This window comes from Trichosurus vulpecula, chromosome 8, assembly GCF_011100635.1.
Source record: "Trichosurus vulpecula isolate mTriVul1 chromosome 8, mTriVul1.pri, whole genome shotgun sequence".
In the NCBI taxonomy this organism is placed as follows: domain Eukaryota; kingdom Metazoa; phylum Chordata; class Mammalia; order Diprotodontia; family Phalangeridae; genus Trichosurus; species Trichosurus vulpecula.
Genome location: NC_050580.1, coordinates 203305762 through 203326171, shown reverse-complemented (window position 1 = coordinate 203326171; position 20410 = coordinate 203305762). Strand labels below are relative to the sequence as shown.

The window sequence follows — 20410 nt, the reverse complement described above, 5'->3', positions numbered from 1 at the left end:
AACACCCCACCTCCCCTGGCTCCAGCTGTCACAAACCATACAAAGATGACAAGACTGAATTTGTAAAATGTTCTGAGCTCCTCTAAGAAAATGAAATACTACCACGTGGGCGGAAGCCTATGAAAGGGCCTCGGGTGTTACTTCTCATCCTCTGAAGGTGAGGGAGATGAGGTGAAATGCTGTTTCCTACCACGGGACACGTATCATACTCAAGGACACACACAAACACACACACACACAACTACATGGTCTGACACCACTTCTGCTGTGGGTTATTTCTTACCTGCATATTTAGGTTGCAGATAGAAGAGCCGGGCAAAAGACAGTCTTTGCATCTCTCCAGGGGACAAAACATCATACCTGGGGGGCAGAAAGATGGCAGATGTGGCTAAAGGAGAAAAGTCAAACACTTTCTTCTCTTCATTACAGGCATCCAAGAGACAACTTCAGAGACTGCTCCAGGGGTCACACTTTTGAAAAAGAGCCCATTTCTCCACCTTGAATGAAACCTGCGGGCTAAGCAGACCCAGAAAGTCTAGGCACATCTGTCCTAATCTTAAAAACTAGCTCCAAAAAACTTGAAGTTAGATGAGATGGGGACACACCTGGGTACTTATTTCCACAGGAATGATGTTGTAAATGGTCAGTTAACCAAATGATAAATTAACAGAGGGATCTCATGATATTAAGGTGATGTGTGACTATACTGTATACACAATTTTATTGCAAAATTACATTGTTTGGTGAAATATCATGCTGTGTAGGCCTACATAGGAGGTAACAGCCTGAAGGTAATTGCCCATCCTAATTTGGCAGAGTCCAGGGACATTCTGCCAGCTTAGATCGTGGGCTCTAGATGTTCTATAATTAGGAAACTCCTCAGAGCTGGTATCTGTGACAATGACTCATGTTCGTAAAGGACGTAGGTTTTTTTTTAACCCATCCTTCCTTACCAGTTCCAGTCTACCTGTTGGTCCAGTCCCCCTGTCCTTGCCACCAGACTCGACTGAAACACACACAGAGATGGGAAGATGTCAGTAAATGGTGCTTAGCACCTGGCATACAGTAAGTGCTTAATAAATTTCTCATGACTGACTAAACGAGTCCACCATTAACCATCACCTATCCTACCGGCATTCTCATTTCTCATTTCCCCTCCAGAAATAGATGTGCACCTGGAAGTCTCAGCTGCCTGCATCCCTGTCTTTCACAGCAGACATACAGGACACTACCAGTCACGTTGCAAAGGCAGTAGGGTCAGGCTCATGCGACTCTGCTACCCAGAAGCAATAATCTGCAAAGCAGACACTGTTCACTGGGAGGCATTTAGGTGGCAGTGGACAGATCTGGACCTGGATTCAGGAAGACCTGTGTTTAAATGTGGCCTAAGACATTTGCTAGCTGTGTGACCCCCTGGGCAAGTCACTTAATTTCCCTCTGCCTCAGTTTCCTTCTCTGCAAAATGGGGATAATAACAACCCCTTCTTCATAGACTTGTGAGGGTCAAATGAGAAAGCCTATGTAAAGCACCTTGCAAACCTTAAGAGCCTATGTAAAGGTTAGCTATTGGGACCAATTCTATTGTTCTGGGACTTCTCAGGGAAGAGGAAATGACCTGGAGCTGACTTTCATAGGAATTTTGGCAGTGACTCACCAGGCCAGCTAATTCCAAGAATCTCATGATTCTCTCATCATCGGCAGAACCTAGAAAATAGATTTCCCCCCAAGTTACAGGCAACTAGGTGACAAAGCAGGGCAGCTAGACGGTGCAGTGGAGAGAATGCTAGGCCTCGAGTTAGGAAGACTCATCCTCCCTAGTTCAAATCCAGCTTCAGATACTTATTAGCTGTGTGGCCCTGGGCAAGTCATTTTGCCCTGTTTGCCTCAGTTTCCTCATCTGTAAAATGACCTGGAGAAAGAAATGGCAAACCACTCCAGTGTCTTTGTCAAGAAAAACCCAAATGGGGTCATGAAGAATCAGACACGACTGAAAAACGACTGAACAAAGGTGAAATGGGGGGGGAGGTTGGTAACCAAAAATGGGCTCCTTAGCACTTAGTTCAACCAGTGCCTTTGAATAGTTTGGCTTTTGTTCCCTCTGAGTAATTCGTTGAGCCTTACTAGGTGCTAAGCCCCAGGCCCAAACCCCTAATAGGTGTAAAACTAAGGTGGGGCCCAAGGTGGGGCTAACTCCAGGGAGGGCCTAGGTTACATGTCTGGGAGAGCAGAGGCTTTTAGACCACTGGGTTTAAGTCTGCCTCTTTGTGACAATTCTAGGTCACGTGGGTGAGTCGCATGTGGGACTCACCCCTGATGCTGAAAAAGATATAAAAACCAGGGGTTGGCTGTCTGTTCTTTGGACCTCTTTGCCACAGCAGTGGTGGCCAGCCCTGAGGTTCTGAGCTCCTGGGCTGAACCTAGATGTTGGTAACTATGAATTGTATTGGGTCTGTCTGTTGACATTTGTAATTTGTTTGTATTTTGCTCTGAAGTTCAGGGTGCTGGCTTTTTCCCCTGAACTAAGTGAATAATATTTGTGTGCTGAATTAAAGTAAGCTTGTCAACCCCTTCACCTTGCTTTCCTTAGTTAAGCAGATCAAAAGAAATTGTGCTGTTGGCAATTTTCTGGGTGCTGGCTGTGGGTGGATCTTGCACCCCCACAGAAGCTGCTAGCCGGATTGTGGAAACAGGGGGATAGAGTACTACGAGACTCGTAGTCGGGAAGACCTGAGTTTGAATCCAGCCTTAGACACTTCCTAGTTGTGTGGCCCAGGACAAGTCACTCAACCTCTCCAGCCCTCAGTTTCTTCCCATGTTGTTGTTGTTGTTGTTCAGTCATGTGTGACTCTTCCTGACCCCATTTGGGGTCTTCTTGGCAAAGATACTGGAGGTATCTTTGATACTGCCATTTCCTCCTCAAGCTCACTTTACAGATGAGGAAACTGAGGCAAACAGGGTTGAGTGACTTGTCCAGGGTCACACAGCTGGTAAGTATTTGAGGCCAGATTTGAACTCAGGAAGATGAGTCTTCCTGACTCCAGGCCCAGAGCTCTGTGCACTATGGCACCGCCTAGCTTCCCTTCCTCACCTGTAGAATGGGGATAAGGATAGCAGCTACCTCACAAAGCTCTTGTGAGATAATATATGTAAATCGCTTTGCAAACCTTAAAGTGTCAGCTATTATTACTAGCTATTACCTAAGCTTGTTCCAGGCAGACTAGGAGGAGGACAGGTCTACTCAGGACCCAAGACAGACAGAGACTCTTGGGAAGGCAGAAACCCTCCACTGAACTGAATGTGGAACCACGTGAAGCACTTTGTGAACTGTGAAGCACTGTATAAATGCAAGCTATTATCAATAATTAACTATCATCAGGAGAAGGATAACCGTTCCATGCCTTGTGAGTGGGAACCTCTGCCCTGGAAGGGAAAGTCAGACTCCAGAGAGGCCAAGACGCATATCACACCCAGCACGGAATGGCAGGAAGGAACCCGAGCTTTAACAAGAAAGCCCGACGGGTGACTCCATCGTAAAAGACAAACGTGAGACACTGGGACAAGAAAGGATGGAGAAGACAGAGAGCAGGGGGACAGGGAGGTCTGAGGTGATGCGTCATCTTTGGCTTACCTGACACGGGGTAGACTTCTTTCAAAGGATAAATCACCTGAGAAACACAATCATGTTTTACATACACTGGAGGAGAGTCCTGGTTCCCAGGGGAAGTGGATGGGATTTCGGAGTTGGAAGGGACCTCTGAAGTTATCTAGTCCAACTGGGAGGTGTTTTGGTTTAGTCATTTTCCAGTTGTGTCCAACTCTTCGTGACCCCATTTGGGGTTTTCTTGGCAAAGACACTGGAGTGGCTTGCCATTTCCTTCTGCAGCCCACTTTACAGATGAGGAAACTGAGGCAAATGGGTTAAGTGACTCGCCCAGGGTCACACAGCTAGTGTCTGAAGCTGGATTTGAACTCAGGAAGATGACTCTGACTCTACGCCTAACATTCTATCCGCTGCACCACCTAGCTGTCCATGTATAGGCATCTCTATCACAATGGTCTGGGTTTGTGGGAAGAAACCCCTGTATTTGAAGTAAGAATACATCTGCAACATTGGGCGAACCATTTAATCACTTTAGGCCACAGCTTCTTCATATGTAAAATGAGCTGTTTGGACTAGGTAACCTCTAAACTCATGACAAGTGGACAATCGGCTTTTGATCAAAGACCTCTTGGTGAAGGGGCATCCACTATGCCCAAGGCAGTCCATTCTGCTTTAGGACAGCACCAAGGGTTTGTAAATCTTTTCTTATAGCAAGCCTTACCAGTTCATTGTATGAACAGTTTAAAAAGTGGGATAGGTCAGATGTTCTAGCGCAGGGGTGAAGCAACACAGGGACAAGGTCACAGAAGAGCTGTGTGTGCACAGTGGACAGTGTCCAGGCCCTGAAGTCAGAAAGACCCGACAGTACCTGGCTACCTGCAACCATATGGCTTAATTTCTCTGAATCTGTATTCTTATTTGTAAAACACGGAGATAACAACACCTGTAGCACTCAGCACAGAGCTATCACAAGGCATAAAGCATTTTTGAGTCCCTGGAACACAACATTATTATTATTTTCCCTTAGCTCCAGGGTGAAGAGGGACAGACTGAAAGCCCTCTGAAGGCATGGACCATGCATCGCATTTTATATTCCACTCAGCGCCCAACATAGTGAACACTTAGCAGATACCTAATAAATGTGTGTTGAATGAAAATTGAATGAGATTTCCCAAGAAGCCCCTGGGACCTGAAAGGTAGAGCTATGGGAGCACACCACCAACCGACTTCTTGTTGTCTGAATCTCCCCTCTGATACAGTCACCAGCTTCCCCAACCAGTGAGGTAGGGGTAGGGAGTAGGTGAGTATTAGCAAGACTGACCTGCTCACGCAAGGTCCCATCTGTGAAGAAAGGTCTCTGTGGCAGAAACAGCACTCCGTGAGGACCAAAGTATGTCAGCATCTGTACAGTACCTGCAAAAGCCCAAAAGAGACACCCCTATCATCACTTTCAGACCCAAAGGAAACACCGGGCCTCAATCTGCATGCTGATTTAGCTGAAGGATGAGTCACAGAGTTTCTAAGGTCCTTGCTTCAAGTGGGACAAAAACCGCCTTCTAGGAAAATGATAAATGCTGGAGAAGATGTGGGAAAATTGGAACATTACTGCATTGTTGGTGGAGTTGTGAACTAATCCAACCATTCTGGAGTGCAATTTGGAACTACGGCTAAAGGGCTATAAAAATGTGCATACCCTTTAACCCAGAAATGCCACTTCTAGGTCTGTATCCCAAAGACATCATACAAATAGGAAAAGGACCTACATGAACAAAAATATTTACAGCAGCTCTTTTTGTGGTGGCAAAGTACTGAAAATTGAGGGAATGCCCAACAGTTGGGGAATGGCTGAATAAGCTATAGTATATGAATGTGACAGAATACTGTTGTGCTATAAGAAATGATGAGCAGGTGGATTTCAGAAAAACCTAGAAAGACTTTTATGAACTGATGCTGAGTGAAGTGAGCAGAACCAGGAGAACCTTGTACACAGTAACAGCCACAGTGTGTGATGACTGACTTTGATAGACTTATCTCTTCTTAGCAATGCAAGGATCTAAGACAACTCCAAAAGTCTCATGATGGAAAATGCTGTCCACCTCCAGAGAAAGAACTATGGAATCTGAAGGCAGATTGAAGCATATTATTTGCTCTCTCTTTTATTTTTGTTTCTTCTTTCTTGTGGTTTCTTCCATTAGTTCTAATTCTTCTCTACAACATGACTAATGTGAAAATAGATTTAATATGAAAACAAACAAACAAAAAAACCACCTGCTATTCTGCCTTTCCCCTGTCTCTTCTGTCCTCCTATCTCCCAGTGTCCTTAATTTGAAGAATTTGGGGACCCTAGTATCAGGATTACCTGATGGGTAGCCTAGGGCCTTCCCACCTTCAACTCAGAGATTTTGAGCTGCAAAAAGGCTCAGTCCTCACCACGCATGCTCTCCCACAAGCCGGCCAGGACCCTGAGCAGAGAAGTCTTGCCGGTGCCTGTGTTCCCTGTGATCAGCAGGCTCTGCCCCTCGGAAACTCTCAGGCTCAGATCCTTGATCAGAGGCTTGTCAGAGTAGGGGACCGAAATGGAGACCCGGTCCAGAAGAAAGGCTGTGTCTGTTGCCTTTGATCCTGAGGCCCTGAAGTCAAACACAGGTAGAAAGAAGAAAAGGAACAATGATACCACGCTCCCATGAGGCAGCCGCAGGTTTGTGGGCACTGCCTCTTGTTTACTGACAATTAATCCGCATTGTTTTGAAGACAGTCACTCTTTTCAGGGCTTCCCAATCTCACTACTGGGAGTACTGGAAGGGGATTGTTAGGCTTCCTCTGAAATCAGTGAGGTGTGCCATGTCAGCCCCGAAGAGTTCTTTGGGGAGTATTGGAGGGACCTTGGTTGGTAACAGTGAACTTTCAACACGAGGAAGACAATTCTCCCTGAGGACTAGCATTTCAGCATGTATATACCTGAGATGCAGCTGAACCTGTGGCCTGGATGTCACTCTAATCCAAGGTGTCATATACGCCATTTGTAAATGTTTGTGGGTAATGTAAGTGCTCATGGCCATTACTCACTCATTAAAATCCCATTCATCCGGGTCTTCTGAATCACAGTCTCGAGGCCTTAAAGACATGTCCACCAGGGTCTCTTGCAATTCCCCAATTCTAGAAAAGAGAGGAAACCCTGGGGTTCTCTCTGCCTAGAGGGGCGACAAACGAGCTGCGACATCCCTTTTCTCTTGTGTCACAGACAAGGCTAGCCTGGGTCCTCTTCTCTTCTTCCTATATCCTATTTCATTAGGTGATTTCATCCATTCTCCAGATATAATTATCATGTCTAGGCAGACGATTCTCAGATCTATTTATCTAGTCCTAACCTCAATATGCATATCTGACTGACTATCAGACATCTCAAACTGGGTGTTCCACAGGCATTTTAAACTCAACATCCTCAAAACTGAACTCATTATCTTTTCCCCCAAATCCTTCCCTCTTCCTAAGTCCCCTATTACTATAGGGGACAACCATCCTCCCAGTCACACAGGCTCTCAACATGGGGACTGTCCTTGATTCCTCGACTCTCTTACCCCCGTACCTAATCTGGTGCCAAAGCCTGTTGATTCCGTTTCTTGAATATGTCCCCATCTCTCCTCTGATGCTGCCACTACGCAGACTCTCTCATTATCTCACACCTAGACTATGAAAATAGCCTGCTGGTTGGTCTTCCTGCCTCAAGTCTCTCTCCACTACAGCCCATTCTCCACGTAGCCATCAAATTTATTTTCCTAAAGTGCAGGTCTGACCGTGTCACCCCTTCCCCATTCAATAAATTCCAGTGACTATTTATCTCCAGAATCAAATATAAGACCCTCTTTTTGGCCTTTAAAGCCCAGGTTATTACCTGACCCCTTCCTATCTTTCCAGGCTTTTTACACCTTACTCTCCTGCACATTCTCTGCAGTCCAGTGACCCTAGCTTTCTTGATGTTGTTCACACAAGATACTCATCTCCCAACTAGAGGTGTTTTCACTATCTGTTCCCCATGCCTGGAATTATCTCCCGGCTGATCTCCATTTTCTGGCTTCCCTCAAGTCTGGGCTAAAATTCCACCTTTTTGGCAAGAAGCCTTTCCTGATGCTACCTTCCTTCTATTGATTATTTCCAAATGATCTTATACATAGCTTGTTTGTACATAGTTGCTTCCATGGTGCTCCCTCCCCCCGCATTAAACTGAGTTCCTTGAGAGTAGATTCTGTTTTTTGCCTTTCTTTTTATCTCCAATACTTATACTAGTGCCTGGCACATAGTAGGTGCTCAATAAATGACGTGCCTAGCTATTATATGCCAGGCACTGGGCATACAAAGACAAAAGTGCTTCTAGCTACCCTGAAGGAGTTTATATTCTATCAGGGAAGACTCAAAAACACATGAAATAGTTATGTGTATATATCACACATAAACATGCACATATACTATATATACATGTGTATATATATATATATATGCACACATATGTATACATGTGTGCATATGTGTGTAGTTAGATACATGGATAGATAGCTGTGTGACCATAGGTAAGTTTGCCTCAGTTTCCTCATCCATAAAATGAGCTAGAGAAGGAAATAACAAACCACTCCAGGATCTCTGCCAAGAAAACCTCAAATGGGGTCATTGAGAGTCAGACATGACTCTAGACATGACAAGTGACTCAGTCAGATCCTTTCCTTTTGGAAAGTCATCCTGGTGTCTACGTGGAGAATGGACTGGAGAGGGGACAGACTCGAGGCCGGAAGACCAATTAGGAGGGCCTCAATTAGACAGCAGCGGCCGTGTGACTGGAGAGAGGAAAACGGATCTGAGAGTTATTATGGAAATACAAGCAAGATGATTTAATACAGAATCGGACATGTGGGGTAGTGTGAGTGAGGGTAATGGGAGTCAGGAACCAAGGTGACGGGACAGTGTGTGTCAATAAAAGCTGAAGCAGGCTTTGGGGATGTCGAGCGTGTTGAGTTTGAGATATTTATGGGAAATCCAATATAAAATGCTCCATAGGTGGGCGCTTGGTGAGGGGGGCCTGGAACTCTGGAAGTCGTCCGCATCATGAAGAGCAAGCCTTTCAGCTCCCTTCTAGACACGCATTTCCCTGGCCTGTAGCTCTCTTCCTGGACCCCAGTCAAAGGGAAGCTGGACTGAGCCTCACCTGTGTGTATAGCCAGCCACGTCAGAGAGGGTTGTTGAGAGGTCGATGAGTTGACTGAAGCAACTGATGAGATAAATGGACACAAAGGCATTCTGGAGGAGGACACAGAGGAAAATCTGATCACAATGTCCAGCAAACAGTAGGGGCTTAATGAATGCTTGTTAAGTGACTGAGTGCTGAATCAGCGGGGTGGCCCTGTGACTAGGGAGCTTATCCCATGAAGGTCTTGGTGAAATGCCAGGCAGTCTTGGCACAGGTATGACTTGAGATGACACAAAGCCCACTCCTTCCTCCACTGTCTGCTTCCCCTTATATACAATTCCTAACCCTCATTTTAGCTCCCTTCCAGACATACATTTCCTGGGCTTGGGGTTCTCTTCTTTCTTTCTGGGCACCAGACAGACCACCCTCAACAGGTCCCATAATAACCCAAAGCCAAGCCAGAAAAAAAAAAAAGGAAAGAGAGGTTCTGGATGGGACTGTGTTCTCCAAGTCACTATATATCCCCTACAAGGGTGGGGAGCCCTCGTGGGGTCTTTAACAACTCACCTTGCTAACCAGAGCACTTAGCTCTGCCGGGGTCAAGTCTCCATAGACACCGCTGAAGATGGGGATCGCGATAATCACATAACTCAGGATGCTGCCCAGGTAGTCGAAGGTGTTGATGCCAACTGCGCATTACAGACCGGGTTAAAAAGACTACAACCAATCCCTGTACTTAGTGAGAACAGCTCCATTGCCCCAGGACAGAAAGGCAGAAGCTGATTCCCAGCTGTCCTGGAGCCCAAGCAAGAAGCCAGCAGCCCACCTGGGAAATGGCCATCTCCTTTCACCATTTCAGGAAAACTGCAAAAGGGACAGAACACCCCAATAATGTACCCTGGAGCCCACGGTATCCCAGAAAGCAGGGCCCTCTCCACTTACTATAGAGCCAAAGTTCCTTGGACATGAGCTCCTTCTGAGTCTTCAGGAGTTTCTGCAGCCTATAATTTGTCCTCACGTGTTCCACATGCCCAGCTCTGAAAAAGCAAAGCTATGATGCATTATGGGTCCCAGTTAGGTTTTACCAGGCTACCCGAGACTTGAGGAATCTCTTATAATTTAACTGGGTGCCTTCTCCCTTCTTTACTCTATCCTACTCCATCCTTCGGGGCCCAAGTTCACCAGAGGGACCTCAGCATCTGGGGCTTTTGTTGCTTAGCACAGTGCCCGGCACACAGTAGGTGCTTAATGTTTATTGACCGACTGGCCCTTCCCCTAGAGAGGTTTCTCAACATGTGAGACTGTGGCAACAAAAGGCCATACCAAAGGTGGTCAGAGGAAAATAACAGGAAGCTTCTACCTTCCTGTAGCTGGGGGATGGAGGGCCTGAAAGAATCAAATGACCTTTCCTAAGAGCTTGGAAACTTTATTTCTCCACCAACCACCAGCAGGGGGAGTGCAGGCCTAGACCAAAGCCGACTCTACCACATAGGGCTGGGGATGGTTCAAACAGATTTCTAAGCTTCTTGGTAGCCCCACGGGGTATTAAAGAAAGAGGCAGAGAACACTTTAAGAATAAAAGTTCTGGGCCTTGAGACAGACCTATCATCCTGGCCCAAACAAGGCAAAGAGTAAGGAAGAATAGCTCCTTTTTTCTTTGAGAATAAACTTCTATAATGTATGTAACCCTGTCCAAAGACTAGACCCTGAGCCTAATATGGAGTTTAAACAGGTCATGGAGGCAGGATATCAAGCTGGCCCTTTAGGAACCTTCAAGGAGGTGATTTCCTAACAACAGGAATAGGCATTTATGTAGGATTTAAGGTTTGGAAAGAACTTTGCCTACACTGAGCCATTTGATCCTCCCAACAACCCTATGAACTAAGTAGTCCATTTTACAGATGAAGCAAATGAGGCTGAAAGAGGGTCACGCAGCTAATATGGGATTAGAACTCAGATCTTCCAGACATCTACCATACCATAGTGCCTCTCAAGGGTGAGTCCAGAAACCATGGACCACACACACACACACACACACACACACACACACACACACACCCTTGTTGTTCAACTTGTGACATTTTTGCTGGAGCCAGGTCTCTGATAAATTGGGCTCCCAACCTATGACATTCTAAAGCAGCAAAAGCGAGTAACCGGCTGCAGACTTCAGGGGTTTAGCTACTGCATCACAAACACTTACTCTCTCCAGCTTACAGGCAGAAAAACAGAAACAATAGGGCAACGCTTTATGGGCCGTCAAAGTCACCAGAATGCTCAGTCTAGCCCCTAAACTACACTGACCACTTCTAAGTTTTTCATCAAAAACACTTCCCCCAAGGTAGAGATCTCCCCACCTGCAGCTGGAGTTAAGTGCTTTGGGAGCCATAATGGTTCCATCCTGGGTGAAGATCTGTGCAGCCCAGGAAGACCTGGGAGGCAGCTTCGTACAGCGGAAAGACCTCTGGATTTGGAATCGGAGAACTTGGGCTCAAATTCAGACTCTGCTACTTACTTAATAATTTGGGCTCCCATACCCCTTTCTGTAAAATGAGAGGGTTAGACCGGATGATCTCTTCCAGCTCTAAATATATAATCTAACAAGAAAAATATTTTTAGAAATAACAATTTTAAAGGAGCAGGAAGCTCTATGAGTTATTACGCAACAGTGGGTTTTATGCCTATTTCTTCAGAGTACTACAAAAGTGGCTTAGCAATGTGAGTCTTTCGTAAAAACAGGCCACCAGGTGGCTCCCACCATATTAGGAATGACTCACGGCATGACTCTTCCAAAGAACTCCTGACAAAACCAACACTGGACAGCAGGCACTGGAAGCTAAGTCACAAGAGAGTCACACTCATTCACATTCAATATGGAATGGCAGCACCAAACAGCACAGGTCTTTACGGCTTAACAGATAAAGCAGAGTAGAATGAAGGCGGCTCATGAGGCTGCTTCAGTTCCCTGAAGGGGGAGACTCTGGCAGGATGGAATCAGCCAGGAAACTTACCCAGATCAACTCTCAACTCACGGCAGCGTACGCTACCCTGAGCACCTAAAGAAACACAAACCTACCCGTTGTTATTACCTATAGAAAGCTGCTGGCTCAGCATTCACCCGAAGCTGCACGTGCTTAAACCTGGATGAACCAAAGGAGACAAAGGTCAGTGAACAAAACTCCTGATAACACGTGGGTCATTATCCTTGAGTCCGCTGTCTACTCCCCTTTCTGAGCCACAGAAGAAGTGTAAGATGAGAGGCCCAAGTGACCTCCTCGCCAAAACACAATTCCATACGTAACTCCTGACACTTTATTCTCACAACAATGAGAAGTACGTTATAAGGCACTGTTTTATGTTCCTCACTTTAGAAAAAAGTAACAGAAGGGAACATCCACTAAAGTTCTACTCTGGTGCTGAACATCGTGGCATGGCAGTGGCCCAGGTTTCTTAAAGGCTATGCTGAAGGAAGACTTATATGAAATGATGCAAAGGGAAGTAAGAACCAATATGTAGGATGGCAGCACATAACTGGGAAGAAGGAAGAGGAGAGGAAAGAGAGAAAGGAAGAAGGGGAAGAGGAGAAGGAAGAGAGGGAGAAGTAAAAGGAGGAACAGGAGGAAAAGGAAGAGAAGGAAGAGAACAAAGAGGAAACAGAAGAAGAAGAGGAGGAGAAGAAAAGGAGAAGGAGGAAAAGGAAAAGAAGGAGAAGAAAAAGAAAAGAAGGGAGGAGGAGGAGAAAGGAAGAAAAGAATGAAAAAAATAAAGAGAAAGAAGAGGAAAAAGAGAAGGAAGCGGGGGAGAACAATTAACCAATGCCAAACAATACAAAATTTTAATAACCATGCAAAGCGCTCCCCTCCCCCAACCCCCACAAATATGAGAAGATACCTCCTCACCTTCTTTGCAGGGCTGTGGATAGGGATAAGGAGTACAGCTAGTATTTATATAGCACTTTAAGGTTCACAAAACCCTTTTACAAATATTACCTCATTCTATCCTCAAAACAACCCTGAGAGGTGGGTGTTATTATCCCTGCTTTACAGATGAGGAAACAGAGGCAAACAGTGTTTAAGTGATTTGCCCTGAGTCACAGGGCTACGAAGTGTCTGGAGCTGGATTGGAACTCAGGTCTTCCTGATTTCCAGTCAGTGCTCTATTCTCTGCACAATATTTCTGCTCCATATAATTTCAGACTTTTAAAATTTGTCGGTTAGTTTTGCTGAACTGTTTACTCCACCAGTAATGAGTTCTGCAAAGGTACACTGGAAAGGACAAACAGGTAGTGGAGCATCCCAACTGGGGCTAAAAGACAAAGAGGAGCACCAGCCCTGGAGTCAGGAGGACCTGAGTTCAAATCTGGCCTCAGACACTTTGACACACTTACTAGCTGTGTGACCTTGGACAAGTCACTTAACCCCAATTACCCTGCCTTCCCCCCTCCAAAAAAAAAAAAAAGACAAACAGGAATGGATGGGTAAAATGATGTCCTTAAGCTGGGTTGGGTGAGATGCTGAGTCTTTTAAGATGGCAAGGGAAAGGAAAGATAGCAAAGAGCATCTACCTGAAATCTCCTTCCAGCTTCTCCTGCTGCACCAGTTTTGAAACAATAGGGCCCATCAGGACTTTGTTCACTATGGTCCCCAGGACAAAGTAACCAAAGATACTCACTGGCCCAAGCCAGCTCGTGCTGAAAGAGCAAAAAGTAAGAAAAAAAAAATTAAATGGCATTGGTCAAGAAGCTTGGCCCTGGAGAAAAGTTGAGAAAACCTCCCTCTTCCTTCATTTCAGAGATGAGTGACTTTGACTGGGAATACTGACTTGCTGACATGTAGATTGGTTGGTTTTGCTGAACTAAATTTTTTTTTTCTTACAAGGAATGCCTTGGTAGGGATAAGAAAGGGAAGTATATATTTAGAAAGAAAGATGATGTAAAAACCAAAGGATATCAATAAAAATAATTTAAAAGTAGAATACTTCTACTTTTAAAAAGTAGAAAAAGAAGGAAAAAGAAAAAGTTATTAACATAGGTCATTCCCTCCTTTCCAGGCTATGGGAATTCTTGGGTTAATTTTCTGGCAAAAAGGAGACTTGGAATCCCAAATATGGAAAGCCAGGAAACACTCTAGGATGGGTGGTCTTAAAGAACCCAAGAAGCATTTCCTGACCATGGCACAGGAAAATACTTTAAGTTGGAACCCTTAACATTCAGGAATTGGACACCTTGGAAAGCATCGGCTGGAAAAGAGGGAATATTGGGGAAAGACCATTTAGAGCCAACCCTCCCCAGAGGCCCTACCTTTGAAAGCACTGATACGTGTAGTAGGTAATGGTGAAAGGGGAGATGATCAGCTTGCTGGCCATGGTGCTGAGCTGCCGACAAAACCTCTCTACGTCTTGACTAATGCGCTGGTCCCTGCATCCAAAGAGAGAAGAGAGAGCAGTGTGAACCAGGCAACTTTGTGAGTGGAGATCACAGGGACAAAAGGACAGATAAGCCAATTTCTCCCCCCTCATCCTGATCCACAGCTGTTTATCCTGGACTGTTAGTAGAAATGAGCTCAAGATCAGATGGAAGCCAGGTATAGCTTAGACTGGTTTCTGAAAGTGGCACACCATCAATCCTGGGAATCTAGGACTCTCAGAGAAGTTTACACTGAGTTTAAAATAAGGCCCTACTTGGCAGCTGCTCCTTTGGGGCCTCAGTTTGTCCTGACAAAGTTTGAGAAACAAGACATGAGGGAAACAATATCTACTAACCAAGAGTCTGTTGGGTTATTTGAGTCAAGAAAGAAGCGTCCCGTATGTCTCAGTCCCTCACAAGTACACATATAACCACAGGACTTAAAATCTGGGTTAACCCCCGGAGCAGAGGAGGAAGGGGAAGAACGGTAAGAAGAGGAAGTAAAGAGATTGAAAGTACACCCACTAAAAGCCTTCCTCATGGAGTTCCACCTGGCATTGGGTGGTAATTCCTATATGAACCCCAAAGTGCCTGGCTGGAGAGTAGCAAGCAAGGGGACTTTGAAAGAAAACTTCCCTGAAGGTAATTAGACTCTCACAGCCACATGACTTCTTCCCAATCCCAATGAGAAAAACCAAACACCCAGAAAGGCAGAGGATAAAAGGGAGACCAGCCTAGGTAAGAGGCAGTGGGAGAAGCCTACGGATTATCGATGTCATCACGAATCACATTGAGGGTGTAGTAGATTCGGCCACGGAAGTAAAGGCAATGAAGGTGCTCAGTAAGGTCCTTCCTCCAGCTCACATACAACAGGTTACAGATAAACTGGTCAAAGCTCTTCAGCTGTCCGGGAAGGAGAAGAGAAGGAAAGGGAATAAGCATGTATTAAGCGCCTACTATTTGCTGGGTACTATACTAAGCACTTTTATTAAAGTACCTCTTTTGAGTGAATATTATGAGGAAGATCATTTCCTTAGAGAGGCAGCTCAAACCACAACTCCAGCAAGAAGCCTCCCTTGTTTTAATCTCAACCCACTTGGATCATTCCTTGTTCCGTGTCCACTGGGAACTTTCCCCCTATATCATATCAAGTGGCAGATCAAGTTATGCTATGGGCTGGGACCACCAAGATAACAAAGAAAAAAAATCACTTTCCTGAAGGAACTTACATTCTAATGGGGAGAAAATAAAGTACACACAGATAAGTAAATACAAAATACCTGAAGAGCCAGCCTCAGAGTCAGCCTTGTGACACAGTGGCTGTATGAGCCCAGACAAATCCCTTAACCACTCAGTACCCCCAAGCAACACTCCAACACCACAAATTGCACAACTGGGGCTTTTAAGTCAGGAGAGGGAGTTTTCTTATCAGGAGTCCCCTTAAATCAATGGAATCTCAAAATTGCAGTTTTTAAAAATGCCCCTGTGGGAAGGGGAGAGGTCACTTTGGAAGTGTTCAAAAGCAAATTTAATATACGTGTGCCTCTAAGTTCATTGAGGACAGGGATCATTATCTAATTCCTTTTTGATTTATCCCCTCTTCCCACCCTCAGCCCCTCCTCCTGAGCTTAGTAAAGGTCTCAGTATAATAGAAGTATTTCATAACAAAACGTTTATTGGCCAATGAATGATGATGACCAAAGAAGTACCAGGGAAACAGGCTGACTTTCAGTGGAACATGGGATATGTCACTTTGTGTTAGTTTTTACAGAATGGAGAGAAGCAGCCCTGCCCCCTCCCTGCATCCTAGGGATATGGTGAGGGGGAAGGAAGGAAGAGTGTAGCTTTAAAGTGTTCTGAGCAACCCAGAGTGAAAGATAAACAGTATAACTGTCTTTCCTCTTAACTGACACTGAAATAAGCCATTATAATTACCATTATCACTAATGTGTTTATAGCACCTACTGTGTGCTGGACACTTGAATTAGGTCTTCCTGACTGCAGACCTGTAGCTCCATACCCTATACCACCGAGTTGTGCTTACTTACAAGCTCCCATAGGGTCATAAGCACCTTGATGCCCACCCAGCTACTTTGTGCTCCGGTTGAAGAGGATTAAATAAGGGAGGAGTTACAACACCCAATTCTTCAGGCAGAAGCAGGCCGGGGCACAGAGGTTTTTGATCTTCCCCCTAAAAGGAGGGAGCCTGACCACATCCTAACCCCTTCCCCTTGCCTGAGTCAATTTAATCCCCTGAGGGCACCCAGCTCCAAACACAAAGGCAGAAGTGGGGAAAGAGGGAAGGGAGGAAGGAAACAGGAACAGGACCAAGGAACCTCTTACTGTGGAGTTGACCACGATGAGAACAAGGGCTAGACATGTCAGGGTCTTGAATCCATCCAGATCCTTATTTCCTAGGACACCATAGTACTGACTGGGTATTAGCCCCACCTGGTAGATGACCAGCTGTTCTGTGGGAAGAAAGACAGGGGGAATGCAAATAACAGACAACACAGGTAAGGATCTCTTCCAAGTCTTTGGCTTCTTCAAGCCCCCATCAACCAACCAATCAATCAAATTTATTAAGTGCTAACTGAATGCCAGGCACTAAGCTAAGTGCTGGGGAGAAAAAAAAAGAGCAAATCCAAACCCTGTCCTCAAGGAGTGTACATTCTAGTGGAGGAGTTAACATCTAAATTAATATACACAAGATAGATAGAAGAGAAGGAAGGTATTCTTAGAGCAGAGGTTCTTTTTTTGTGGGTCATGGACCCTTAGATAGTCTGGTGAAACAGCCTATGAAGCCCCATCTCAGAATAATTTTTTTTAAAAAAATTCATAATTAACCCTGTAATGATAATTTAAATTTGAAGATCTTTACCACCCATTAATAGGCCCATGTGACCTGCTTACATCACAGGAAGCCTAAGTCATATGTGGTAGGAGGAACTTGCTGAGAGAAAAAGAAAAGTATGTTACAGGAAATGCTGAGAGAGCAGTTAGAGCTGAGGGAGAGAGCAGACAGAGGCATGCTACCTGTGCTGTGAGTGTGTTTGTGGCAAGGCCCCAGGAGGCAGGAGGAAGGCTAATGGGACAGAGTGGTTCTCTGCTGTGATAGTGTATTGAGTTCTTTGCTGCTATGATGGATTGGGCTTATTGGTTTTGGGATCTGGTTCTCTGGTGTCTGAATAAATGGTTTACTTCTTCTGCCTTCTACATGCAGAGTCTCTTATATTTTGCGATATAGAACCATATAGGCATATTGACAATTATCGTCTATATTGTGATTATTGCCTTGCTAATACAAACCCTAAGAAAAAAATCCCCAGAACCAGATGGATTCTCAAGTGGATTCTACCAAACATTTAAGGAACACTCAATCCCAACACCATATATGAACTATTTGAAAAAACAGGTAAGGGAGTCCTACCAAATTCCTTTAATGACACAAATATGGTTTTTATAGCTAAACCAGAGACAGCAAAAACGGAGAAAGAAAATTATAGACCCATTTCCTTAATGAATATTGATGCAAAAAATTTATATAAGACACTAGCAAAGAGATTACAGCAATGTATCAGAAAGATCACACTATGATCATGCAGGTCTGGTTCAAAATGAGGAAAACTATCAGTATAACTGACCATATCAAGAACAGTAACAACAAAAACCATACGATTATATCAATAGATGCAGAAAAAGCCTTTGGCAAAATGTAACACTTATTCCTATTAAAAAACTAGAAAGAATAAGAATCAAAGAAAGCCTTTGGCAAAATGTAACACTTATTCCTATTAAAAAACTAGAAAGAATAAGAATCAATTTCTTAAAATAAGCAGTATCAATCTAAAACCAAGAGCAAGCATTATCTGTAACGGGGACAAACTTGAAGTCTTCCCAATAAGATCAGGAGTGAAATAAGGATGTCCATCATCATCACTACTATTCAATATCGTACTAGAAATGCTAGCTATAGCAGTAAGACAAGAAAAAAATTGAAGGAATAAAAATAGGCAATGAAGAAATATAACTATCATTTTTTGCAGATGATATGATGGTATACTTAGAAAACCCTAGGGAATCACCTAAAAAACTAAATGAAACAATTAACAACTTCAGCAAAGTTGCAGGATATAAAATATACCCACATAAATTATCAGTACTTCTATATGTTACCTGTTGCAGGCCGAGTTAGAGCTGAGCCCTGCCCTCCTCAGACCTCCAGGCCCAGGGGCCTGCTGAGATAGACTCAGGGCTTTGGGATAGTGGGTGGAGCCAGGAGGAGGGGTCTTGCCTTTATTGCCTCTCTAGCGATTCCAGGTCTTTGCCTGGACCTGCCTGACCACATGGAACTTCCGGCTCTCTGTCTGGGCTTGCCAGAGCACGTGGAGTTTCTGGTTCTTTGCCTGGACTGCCTGCCCGCAGGGAGCTTCCGGTTAAGTGCGGGAAGAGAAGGGGAGGAGAGTAGGTGGAGTCGGGGCGGTCCTAGTACCCAAGTGTATTGATTTTTACCTGTCCTTCACCCACATAACCAAAGAATGTACCTACGTCACTAAAGATATAAGGGTGCTGCTTGCTGAAATAAAATTCGGAGTCACTCACCATCTTTCGGCTCCCGCCCCATTCATTGTCCGCGAGATCAGGTCCTTTGCTTAGGCAAAGGCCTGGGGCTTGGGGAGAACCCCGAGTATAGTTGCGAGGCTTCGGGAGCCCGTAACAGTTACCAACTCAATATGAAGAGAGAAAAAGAGAAATTCCATTTAAAATATGTGCAGAAAATATATATTACTTGAGAGTCTACCTGCCAAGACAAACTCAGGGACTATATGAACATGATTACAAAATACTTTTCACAAAGATGAAGACAGACCTAAATACCCGGAGAAATATTAGTTGCTCATGGGTAGGCTGAGCCACTATAATAAAAATGACAATTCCACCTTTTTTACTTATTCAGTGCCATACCAATCATACTACTAAAGAATTATTTTACAGAGTTAGAAAAAAAGAGTAACAAAATTCATCTGGAAGAACAAAAAGCTAAGAATATCAAAGGAATCAATGAAAAAAAAATGTTAATGAAGGCAGCCTAGCCGTTCCAGATTTCAACAAAGCAGTAATCATCAAAACAATCCGGTATTGGCTAAGAAATAGAGGGGTGGGTCAGTAGAATGGATTAGGTATACAATATACAGTGATAAATAACAACAGTAATCTACTATTTGATAAACCCAAAGATCTAGGCTTTTGGGATAAGAACTCAACATTTGACAAAAATCGCTAGGAAAACTGGAAAGCAGTTTGGCAGAAACGAGCCATAGACCAACATCTCACACAGTATGGCAAGATTAGGTTAAAATGGATAAATTATTTAGACATACTTTAGGATGACACTATAAGTAAATTATGGAAGCTCAGAAAAATATACCTGTCAGATCTATGTATAAGGGAAGAGTTTATTACTAAACAAGAGACAGAGATAAACAAGAAGTAAAATAGATAATTCTGATTCCATGAAATTAAAAAGCTTTTGCACAAACAAAACTAATGCAGCCAAAATTAGAAGGAAAACAGGAAACTGGGGGAGGGGAGGAATTTACAGCAAGTTTCTCTGATAAAGGCCTCATTTCTCAAATATATAGGCAAGTGAGCCAAATTTATAAAAATAAAAGCCATTCTCTAGTTGATAAATGGTCAAAGAACATGAACGGGCAGTTTTGAGAGGAAGAAATCAAAGCTATCAATAGTTACATGAAAAAATGCTTTAAATTACTACAGATTAGACAAATGCAAATTTAAAAACTCTGAAATACCACCTCACATCTATCGGATTGGCTAACATGACAGAAAGGAAAATGACAAAGGCTGAAGGGGATGTGGAAAAATAAGGACGATAATAAATTGTTGGTGGAGTTGTAAACTGGTCCAACCATTCTGGAGAACAATTTGGAACTATGACCAAAGGGCTATAAAACTATGCGTACCCTTAGATGCAGCAATGCCACTACTAGGTCTGTATCCCAAAGAGATCAAAGAAAAGGGAAAGGAACCTATTTGCACAAAAATATTTATAGTAGCTCTTTTTGTGGTGGCAAAGAACTGGAAATTGAGGGGATACACACTGATTGGGGAATGACTTAACAAGCCACGGCATTGTGATAGAATACTATTGTGCAATCAGAAATGGTGAGCAGTCTGAAGGCAGACTGTGTCAAACTATTTTTCACTTTCT

General features: G+C 44.1%; 1 protein-coding gene across 2 annotated transcripts in view; it reads right to left on the bottom strand.

Annotated features, from left to right (window-relative positions):
- The window catches only part of ABCD4 (ATP binding cassette subfamily D member 4), a 35119-nt gene that overhangs the window by 5758 nt on the left and 8951 nt on the right, over positions 1-20410 (bottom strand). The window contains exons 3-17 of one of the 2 annotated variants that reach the window (XM_036736302.1): positions 16522-16649; positions 14942-15081; positions 14074-14190; positions 13339-13464; positions 11864-11914; positions 9720-9814; positions 9345-9466; positions 8796-8887; positions 6668-6757; positions 6032-6231; positions 4923-5014; positions 3629-3665; positions 1655-1704; positions 954-1006; positions 284-360 (exon numbers count right to left, since the gene is read on the bottom strand). In XM_036736302.1, the coding sequence (XP_036592197.1) occupies positions 284-360; positions 954-1006; positions 1655-1704; positions 3629-3665; positions 4923-5014; positions 6032-6231; positions 6668-6757; positions 8796-8887; positions 9345-9466; positions 9720-9814; positions 11864-11914; positions 13339-13464; positions 14074-14190; positions 14942-15081; positions 16522-16649 (1470 nt within the window). Of the gene's footprint in view, positions 1-283; positions 361-953; positions 1007-1654; positions 1705-3628; positions 3666-4922; positions 5015-6031; positions 6232-6667; positions 6758-8795; positions 8888-9344; positions 9467-9719; positions 9815-11863; positions 11915-13338; positions 13465-14073; positions 14191-14941; positions 15082-16514; positions 16650-20410 lie in introns of those variants that run through there. The other variant, XM_036736303.1, reaches the window with a different exon arrangement.